At 48.2% G+C, this 10,634-nt stretch overlaps 1 protein-coding gene across 1 annotated transcript in view; it reads right to left on the reverse strand.

The window, feature by feature from the left end:
* LOC140428237 (uncharacterized) overlaps window positions 1–8,652 on the reverse strand; it is a 504,514-nt gene extending 495,862 nt beyond the window's left edge. The window contains exon 1 of the mRNA XM_072514486.1: window positions 8,156–8,652. Within this exon, the coding sequence (XP_072370587.1) occupies window positions 8,156–8,608 (453 nt within the window). The 5' untranslated portion in view covers window positions 8,609–8,652. The remainder of the gene's footprint in view (window positions 1–8,155) is intronic.
* Between the last annotated feature and the right edge of the window lie 1,982 nt (window positions 8,653–10,634).

The raw sequence follows: 10,634 nt of genomic DNA on the forward strand, positions 1-10,634 counted from the left end.
ATCTTGCCATAGGATCCTGGAATTCCAAGCTGCCTGCCTCTGATCCGACACAATGGGAAGCATAACAATCTGGGATTTTGATCCTGGTTCCTCCACTGCCTGGGATTGCCACTCCTCTTCTCACATACACTTCCTGATGGATGGAGGGAAAGTTTGATACAACTGTATGAGAAGAGAGGACAGCCCTTCCTGACTCCAGATTTCTAATTCCCACCCATTAATTGGAACTGTGAAGAGCAGTTGGATCCAGTTGTGGATTTGTTCTCCAAAACCCATTTTGAGAGATTTGCTGGTTCTTCACCACTTGGAGATCCTCCTCGACATCAATCCCCATCAACGGCAGCTGCAGAGAATCTGCTCTTCTGGAGTCGGGATATTTGTTTCTGGCTCTCTCTCCGCTTCTCAGTAACTTTGAGGATGAAGAACCTCATCCTTGAGCACGGGTGAGGTCCCGGGCGACTGGAGAATTGTCAATGTTGTCCCCTTGTTTAAGAAGGGTAGCAGGGATAATCCAGGGAATTATAGAACATAGAACATAGAAAATACAGCACAGAACAGGCCCTTCGGCCCACGATGTTGTGCCGAATCTTTGTCCTAGATTAATCATAGATTATCATTGAATTTACAGTGCAGGAGGCCATTCGGCCCATTGAGTCTGCACCGGCTCCTGGAAAGAGCACCCTACCCAAACTCAACGCCTCCACCCAACACCAAGGGCAATTTTGGACATTAAGGGCAATTTATCATTGGCCAATTCACCTAACCTGCACATCTTTGGACTGTGGGAGGAAACCGGAGCACCCGGAGGAAACCCACGCAGACACGGGGAGGACGTGCAGACTCCGCACAGACAGTGACCCAAGCCGGAATCGAACCTGGGACCCTGGAGCTGTGAAGCAATTGTGCTATCCACAATGCTACCGTGCTGCCCTTAAGAACAAATAAATCTACACTATATCATTTTACCGTAATAGACCTGTGAGCTTGACGTCAGTGGTAGGCAAACTGTTGGAGAAGATACTGAGGGATAGGATTTATTCACATTTGGAATAAAATAGACTTATCAGTGATAGGCAGCATGGTTTTGTGCAGGGAAGGTCATGTCTTACAAACCTAATAGAATTCTTTGAGCAAGTGACAAAGTTAATTGATGAGGGAAGGGCTGTAGATGTCATGTACATGGACTTCAGTAAGGCGTTTGATAAAGTTTCCCATGGCAGGTTGATGGAAAAAGTGTGGGGTTCAGGGTGCACTAGCTAGATGGATAAAGAACTGGCTGGGCAACAAGAGACAGAGAGTAGTGGTGGAAGGGAGTGTCTTAAAATGGAGAAGGGTGACTAGTGGTGTTCCACAGGGGTCCATGCTCGGACCACTGTTGTTTGTGATATACATAAATGAGCTGGACGAAGGTATAGGTGATCTGATTAGTAAGTTTGCAGATGATACTAAGATTGGTGGAGTTGCAGATAGCGAGGGGGACTGTCAGAGAATACAGCAAAATATAGATAGATTGGAGAGTTAGGCAGAGAAATGGCAGATGGAGTTCAATCCAGGCAAATGCAAGGTGATGCATTTTGGAAGATTTAATTCAAGAGCGGACTATACGGTCAATGGAAGAGTCCTGGGGAAAATTGATGTACAGAGAGATATGGGAGTTCAGGTCCATTGTACCCTGAAGGTGGCAACGCAGGTCGATAGAGTGGTCAAAAAGACGTACAGCATGCTTGCCTTCATCGGACGGGGTATTGAGTACAAGAGTCGGCAGGTCATGTTACAGTTGTATAGGACTTTGGTTAGGCCACATTTGGAACACTGCATGCAGTTCTGGTCACCACATTACCAGAAGGATGTGGATGCTTTGGAGACGGTGCAGAGGAGGTTCACCAGGATGTTCCCTGGTATGGAGGGTGCTAGCTATGAAGAAAGTTTGAGTAGATTAGGATTGTTTTTGTTGGAAAGACGGAGGTTGAGGGGGGACCTGATTGAGGTCTACAAAATTATGAGAGGTATTTACAGGGTGGATAGCAACAAGCCTTTTCCAAGAGTGGGGGTGTCAATTACAAGGGGTCACGATTTCAAGGTGAGAGGGGGAAAGTTTAAGGGAGATGTGCGTGGAAAGTTTTTTACGCAGAGGGTGGTGGGTGCCTGGAACTCTTTGCCAGCGGAGGTGGTAGAGGCGGGCATGATAGCATCATTTAAGATGCATCTAGACAGATATATGAACGGGTGGGAAACAGAGGGAAGTAGATCCTTGCAAAATGGGTGGCAGGTTTAGATAAAGGATCTGGATCAGCGCAGGCTGAGAGGGCCGAAGGGCCTGTTCCTAAGCTGTAATTTTCTTTGTTTGTTCTTTGTTTACTCTTTATTTGATATGCACCTTGCTTGTTTCAAAGAGAGATTTTATGGTCTCCAATCTTTGGAATCCCTTTGGAGTTCCTCAAGATTTTCTGGGGTCAGGAATCTCACATTCAGTTGATAAGGTAGTGGTTTCATTACAACCCAATAATCACAGCAAATAGTGTACTCAATGTAAATCTTATATTGTGAGTTAGACTGTGACAGACTCACATGAGTCAGTGTGAAAAAGTGAGTATGAGTGAGTGAGTGTGAGAAAAGGGATATGTGCGACTGTGAGAAAGTGTGTATGAGTGCAAGTCAGTGTGAGAAAATGAATATGCGCGAGTGTGAGAAAGTGAGTATGTGTGTGTGAGTGTAAGAAAGTGAGTATGAGTGCAAGTGAGTGTGAGAAAATTAATATGTGGGAGTGTGAGAAGGTGAGTATGAGTGAGTGTGAGGAAAAGAATACCTGAGAGTGTGAGAAAGTGAGTATGAGTGCGAGTGAGTGAGAAAATTAACATGTGCAAGTGTGAGAAATGAGTATGAGTGCGAGTGAGTGTGAAAAAGTTAATATGTGTGAGTGTGAGAAAGTATATGCGTGTAAGTGTGAGAAAGTGGGCATGTGTGCAAGTGAGTGAGAGAAAGTGAAAGAGTGGTTCGAGTGTGTAAATTGAATGCGTGTGTGAGTGAAATGTCACAAACTCTTGGCAGTTGCTGCATGGAGTGGGTCTTGTCCTGATCTGACCCAGACCTGGAGCCCTGAGTTAGCAAACTGACGTATTTAAATGTTCTGTCTCAGAAGAGGGAGAGGGTTTGGGTGAACATAGAACATAGAACATACAGTGCAGAAGGAGGCCATTCGGCCCATCGAGTCTGCACCGACCCACTTAAGCCCTCACTTCCACCCAATCCCCATAACCCAATAACCCCTCCTCACCTTTTTTGGACACGAAGGGCAATTTAGCTTGGCCAATCCACCTAACCAGCACGTCTTTGGACTGTGGGAGGAAACTGGAGCACCCGGAGGAAACCCATGCCGACACGGGGAGAACGTGCAGACTCCGCACAGACAGTGACCCAGCGGAGAATCGAACCTGCGACCCTGGCGATGTGAAGTGAAGGTGACGGATGGGGAGGCAATTTTCTCTGACTGCGCACCTGTCCCAGCTGTGGGAGCTGTGGGGAATGCAACCATTTTCTGAGACATTGTTTAACTGAACGAAGTTCACAGAGGATAGGCTGAAAGGCTCCAAAATTTCAATTTCCCTTTTGGTTCTCTGGCTCCAAACTGAGGTTTATTGCAGTGAACCATCACAACCTCATTGTTATTTAAGCCTGACTGACCCATATCTTCAACAATTTATGTGGCAGCAGATGAGGGGGAACAACCATAAGTCCCATTGACAATTGCTGGGTGCCGCTTAAACAACAGCAACTTAAACTTGTATAGAATTGAGAATTTCTGAAAAAAGACATTCTGTCGAAGTTTTTCATTTTGCACTCATCCGGACAATCAGAAAAATACCAATGTCAGGGGAAACAACAACTCTGTACTGTATGAGAAGAGAGTGCTGATTGGTTGGCAAGTGGACTCTGAGTCATAGAGGCATTGTTATGGAGAATGCACCAGCTGATGATGACTGACAGTTAACTACCAAGCAATGTCTTAAAATTTGAACCAGGCAGCTTGACTCTGGTCAATGCATTGCTTTGAGGAATAAACTAGTGGATGGGTGTCATTTATTTTGTTTAGCTGAAGCAGACGCAATGGGCGGGATTCTCCGTCTTGCTAGCTGGCCAATGGGGCTTCCCATTGTGGGCAGCCCCATGCAGTTGGGAAATCCAGCCCAATGTGTGTACATATTCTTTCTGTCTACAAAGAACAGGGCCTTGCGTATTAATATATGCAGTTTCCAGTACATGCAAATGTGCCACACTGCAGGTCCGGCTGACACCCTTAAATTGGTTGTCTGTGTAATTTATTTGTGGTAATCTTTTGATTGTTCCGATGAGGGAAAGATGATCGGTTTCAACCAAATGTATGTTTTCAGCAATACTCTTCTGTGCAACTAAACGACTATTTATACACAACCTTTCACACAGTAAAAGGTCATAAGACACTTCACAGCATGTTACCAAACAAAACTTGACGGGAAGCTACAGGAGGAGAGATCAGGATATCACATTGTGAAAGGGACCCTGGCCACAATGGGCGGGATTCATATTTGACAAATCTGCATATTGAAGTGCCACCCTTACATTGCCAGGTTGGCAGGGGCACTCCCAGGGTGCCAGGCGAGCAGTGCCAAGGTGCCCATGTGGCAATTTGCCTGTGCTGGGGATTGGGTCCCTTTCACAATGTGATATCCTGATCACAGTGTTTGAGTCAGTGTGTGTGAGCTAACCATCACAGAGAATTGGAGGAATAAATGTGACCAGGAAAAGCTGTTGGAGTGTCTTAAAAACCCAGCTGCTTCATTAATGCTCTTTAGGGAAGGAAATCTGCCGTCCCCTACCTGGTCCGGCCTACATGTGACTCCAGACCCACAGCAATGTGGTTGCTCTGACACCACCACCTGGAAGTTCTCCTCCAGTCACTTACCATTCTGACTTAGAAATATATCGCCATTTGTTCACTGTCGCTGGGTTAAAATCCTGAAATTCCCTCCGTAACAGCACTTGAAGAAGGCAGCTCACCACCACCTTCTCAACGGGCAATTAGGGATGGGCAATAAATACTGGACTAGCTAGTGAATCCCGCCCCGCCGCTCCAACGCAAGCTGCCGAATTCTCCGGCAGCAGTTTTTTGACGGGGGTGGGGATCACGTCGCGCCGGTCGGGGGCCGTTGGCACTGGCCCCTCCGGCGATTCTCTGGGCCCTGATGGCCGAGCGGCCGCCCGTCTTTGGCCGGTCCCACCGGCGTAAAATACACAAGGTCCTTACTGGCGGGACCTGGCTCTGAGGGCGGCCTGCGGAGTCCTCGGGGGGGTGCGGGGGATCCGGCCCCGGGGGATTGTCCACGGTTGCCTGGCCCACGATTGGGGCCCACCGATCTGCGGACGGGCCTGTGCCGTGGGGGCACTCTTTCCCTCCGCGCTGGCCTCTGTAAAGCTCCGCCATTGCCGGCGCGGAGAAGAAACCACCTGCACATGCGCAGGGATCACGCCAGCGGTTCTGCGCATGCGCCAGAACACGCTGGTGCTCCCGCGCATGCACCGGCCGGCGGAGGCTCTTCGGTGCCAACCACTCCAGCGCCGGCCTAACCCCCGGAAGTGCAGAGGATTCCGCAACTTCCGGGCGGCCCAACGCCGGATTGGTTCATGCCACTCCTCGGCACCGATACGGCCCGCCCGCCGGTTAGCGGAGAATCCCGGCCCATATCTCATGAATGAATAAAAATGATGCTCTCTACAATGGCTGAGCAAGCCTTCCAAAAACTATTGTCAGAACTATTAAGAATTTATGTAAGTCACATGCTGACATATCCACATGCTGTGAATGAATCTGAAAATAGTTCTTGTGAAACTTTGGAAGATAGAATATTTCTATATGGCAGAAAGTTCCAATATATTAATTCCCCGTCTCAGTTGTCACATTCAAGCCCATTGTTTGGAAAACATTTAATCTCTCTGATTATGATCTTTGATGGCCTTAAATATCTTAATCAGAGGAAAAAATGATTTCACTGAACTCCTGTCTTTCCATGTGTGACTAACAGAACAGCTGGATGGTTTTAATAGTTACAATCCTGTCATTCATCAACTTCGCAATTCTCTGCCCACTCGGGTAAACATGTCACAACTTTGACTGAAAGCAGGGGAGGTCTTCCCAGTATCTTGGCCATTATTTATCCTCAACCTATTGCACTCAAAAACAAATTATCTGGCCGTTATCATGTTGCTGATGGTGGATTCTTGCTGCGTGGTTTGTATGTTACAATCGTCACTGTACTTCAGAAATTATTCATTGGCTTTTGAGATAGCTCGTGGCCATGATAGGTGCTGTAGAAATGCAATTTTGTTCTTGATGCCAGTGAAGGAATCCCAATATGGCTGACATTATGAAAACAGGGGCAGTCTCCAATAACATCAACAACTTATATTTAGATAGCATCCTTAACATAATGAAACATCTCACAGGAGTAAAGTATGACAACGAGGGGGCGATTTAACAGAAATGAAACAGAGTCACTTGTCGAGCGCATTTGGCCAGGCGTTTCCCGGTGCTGGCAGCGCGAGAAAGACCCCGCTATCTAATGGAACTCTGTTTTATTTTTGGGCCTCAGTGGGGAACCCCTGTCGAGGCTGTAGTTAGTCTAATTTCTTGTCAGTGCAGGAAGAGATCGTGACACCCCAATCTCGAGACCCCCGCACGACCCCAGATCCCCCCAAACCCCCCGCACCCCATCTAATAAAGTCAGGGCACCCCTGGCCCCAATCCCCAGCACAGGCAAATTGCCACATGGGCACCTTGGCACTGCTCGCCTGGCACCCTGGGAGTGCCCCTGCCAACCTGGTAATGTAAGGGTGGCACTTCAATATGCAGATTTGTCAAATATGAATCCCGCCCATTGTGGCCAGGGTCCCTTTCACAATGTCTCGCAAGATCCCTTTAGATCTCGGAAGGCGTGGCAAGACATGTAAATTCAGGCTGTTAGATTTTGCCCTAAGTCATATAAGAAGATATTGGGTCAGATTATCTAAATCCCGGTTAAAGAGGTAGGATTTAGGGAATGTCTTAAAGGAGGAAAGCGAGGGGAGAGGCAGTGAGGCACAGGGGCTTCCGGAGCTTGGAGTCTGGGTAACTGAAGGGCATGGTCGCCAATGTTGCAGCAATTATAATCATAGAATTTACAGTGCAGAAGGAGGCCATTTGGCCCATCGAGTCTGCACCGGCTCTTAGAAAGAGCACCCTACTTAAGCCCACACCTCCACCCTACCCCACAACCCCACCTCACCCTTTTTTGGACACTAAGGACAATTTATCATGGCCAATCCACCTAACCTGCACATCTTTGGACTTGTGGGAGGAAACCGGAGCACCCGGAGGAAACCCACACACACACGGGGAGGATGTGCAGATTCCGAACAGACAGTGACCCAAGCCGGGAATCGAACCTGGGACCCTGGAGCTGTGAAGCAACAGTGGTAACCACTGTGCTACCATGCTGCCCACGGCAGAATTCGAGGAGTGTAGATATCTCAGATCACAGGCTGACTTCATACTTGTCTTCACCCTGTTATCCAACAAATAACAATATCCATCACTCACACAGCTTCTGGATGGGTTGCATCGAGAAAGAGGACAGCTTTGAAAGGAAAGAAAGGGAAAAGACAGATATTTGGGTGTCCCTGCTTGCTGTGATCTACCAGGATCAGTTTATCCATTTCTATCATGAGACAATGTCCAAATCAATGGTTTACGACTGTTCATCTCAGGCCCTGGACCTGTCCTGTATTGCAGCTGTGAGTATAGAAAGAAAGACTGACCAACTAGCTCAATTTCTATAGTGCCTTTATCAACAACAGGCCATTCCAAAGTCCTATACAGCCAATGACATGTTTTTGGAGGGTCGTCAATGTTGTATTTGATCGTGGGGGAATCTCAGTTCTGAAAACAACAATAAAAATCTCTCCATTACCATATTGTGTTACTTTCCTCTAAAGTTTCCTCCCTCACTTTCTGAAGCTCTATCCAACAGGAACCAAAGCATCTTTGACAGCTGAACGTGTTGGAACAGATTTGAGCTGTGTCACACACACTGTAATGAACACCAATACCTGATCCCTGATCCCAAACCTCAAATCCATTCTGTACCTCACTGAGTCTCTGAGCAGCTGTTTCCAGTTTCGTCTCTGTCCTGTCCACTTGCTGTGAGTCACTGAGACCAGATGAGCTCTCTGATGTCTGGAACCTCTCAGTCATCCGTGTTAATGCGCTCTCCAGAGATCCCATCCTCTCATCATTTTGCTGGTACATTTTGGACAGTGTGAGCAGCATTTGAGATATGTCCTGATGGAGACTCTTACATGTGCAGCAACTGCCCTCTGGTCTCTGTCCTCTCTCTCCGGACTTTATCCCCGCCACCTCTTTCTCCAGGGTGCTGGTGTCCTGGGACAGCTGCTTCAGTTGCTTCAGGAGCCCCTCCTGCCCCAGTAGCAATCTATCCACCTTCTTGTTCACACTATCTAGTTTAATGTTGACCACATTCAAATCGCTGCCGAGTGAATTGCTGACATGGGCCGCACTCAGCTTCCTGACTGTCGCCATGGTTCCTCTGAGACAGCGGGATGTCCCAGCGTTGTTCACCGACTTCCCTCAATGATAGTGTTTCAATGCACTTCACAGTGACCAAACTAGAGGGTGCAGAAAATAGCCAGGCCGCATTCCAACTGTATCAAGCACTCAATTCCAAATATAGTGCGACAGCTCTTCCCATCCTCCTGTATTTGGTTCCATTATGTGCAGGTTACATTCTTCCCTGTAGTGAAGAATCCCTGGCTGATATTTAGCTGTCAGTTAGTAACAACTGTGTCTGCATGAGTGTGCGTCTGTGGCAATCGCATTAAAAAGTGGTTCTTGCTCTGACTCTCATCTTCTCCAAACCTTTGTCAAAACACAGTCCTCAGTTTAAGGCCTATACAGGCCTCTGAGCAGCCACACACAGTCAGTAGTGTGACAGGTTGGCGTGATCTTGGAGAGGCTCATATCAAAGAACGCATAGAGCTGCCAGGAGCACAGGGAGGTGATTCCGGAACAGAATGTAACATTTGTATTATTTATGGTTTAAGAACAGCTGAAGAGCAGATCATGGACACACAAGGTCTATTATTGAAAAGTAAGTTACAAAACAAAACCTCTCAGTAAATTGGAATCAGGAGCCAGTGTGTGATCGAGAGGAGATTATTTCCAAATCACCTTCCACATCTCAAAACACTTTAAATCCAAAGAAATGCTGAGGGCTGGATTCTCCATTTTTGGGACTATGTCCCCACGCCATCATGAAAACCGTGGTCTTTTATGCCAGAAAAACCGGCGTCAAAAGGCCACAGATTCACAGGGGGCGAGCAGGGATCCATCGGGAAGCTCGCAGCTCCAACTGCCGATACGGACCGCTGCAAGTCCAGGTCAGAGGCTGTGCATGCGCACCGCGGCGGCCTCCAGCGGCCACGCCAGGCTCCATGGTGGACTCAGACTGTGGACCCAGACCGCGGAAATAGTGCCCCCGATCGGCTGCTTGCCCGGCCCGGGCCACCTGCACAAAAAAAACAGTCCCAAATGAGGCCCCCCCCCTGCCCTCCGATCAGCCGGACCCGAATGTGGCGGTCCCGGACTGAGTCCACAGCTGCCATGCGGGTACCATGGACGGTGGGACCATGATTGGTCCACGCGGTCGGGAATTCAACCAGCCGGGAAAAGCGGGGCGGGCCTCAGGCAATGGCTTGAGGCAGTGGATAATCGGTGTGGCGTATTCCCCGAGTACGCCGCTTTTCGGGGGGGGGGGGGTGCAGAGAATCGCGGAACCGGCTCTGGTCCTGATTTCATGTGGGAAACTGGATTCTCCGTTCCGTCGCAGAACGCGATTTCGCTGAGAATCCAGCCCACAGTCACTGTTGTAATGTAGGCAACATTACAGCTAGTTTGTACACAGTAAGCTCCCACACCCAACAATGAAACAATGACCAAATATTCTGTTTTAATGATGTTGATTGAGGGATAAATATTGGCCAGGACGCCAGAATTAACTCTCCTGTTCTTCATCAAAGTAGCGCCCCAGAGGGCAGATGGGAACCCGTGTGTGATACCCAATCTGAAAGGTGGTTCCTCTGAGGTTAGAGGTTTTCATACTCCCACAATGAGTTCCAGTAATTCGAGCCAACATCCTAGGGAAGAGCGAGGGAGCCAGAGCACTAATGCAGCCGGCAAGCACTGGCCTCATATGATGCTTTCTACTGCTGTCCCAGTATAACTACTATCTCAGTTTGTTGCAGCTGATGGCCAAAGTTTCCTTTCATTCAGTGAACCTTCCTTGGTTCACTCACTCTCCCTCAATGTATCTCTCTTCCACTCTTCCTTGCTGCCCTTCTCATTCTCTTCCTCTCTCTCATTCTCCCTCACTTTCTATCTGTATTAATCACACACGTTCACTCTCTTCCTCTGCCCATCACTCATTGCCTCACTTCAGCAGTCTCTATCACTCCAAAACTCTCACACAAACTTACTCTGCCTCTCTCTCTCACATTCACTCTCCATCATTGTCTCACACTCTCCTTCCACTCGCTGTCACACACTATCA

The sequence above is a fragment of the Scyliorhinus torazame genome, chromosome 8 (genome assembly GCF_047496885.1).
Source record: "Scyliorhinus torazame isolate Kashiwa2021f chromosome 8, sScyTor2.1, whole genome shotgun sequence".
NCBI classification, from domain to species: Eukaryota; Metazoa; Chordata; class Chondrichthyes; order Carcharhiniformes; family Scyliorhinidae; genus Scyliorhinus; species Scyliorhinus torazame.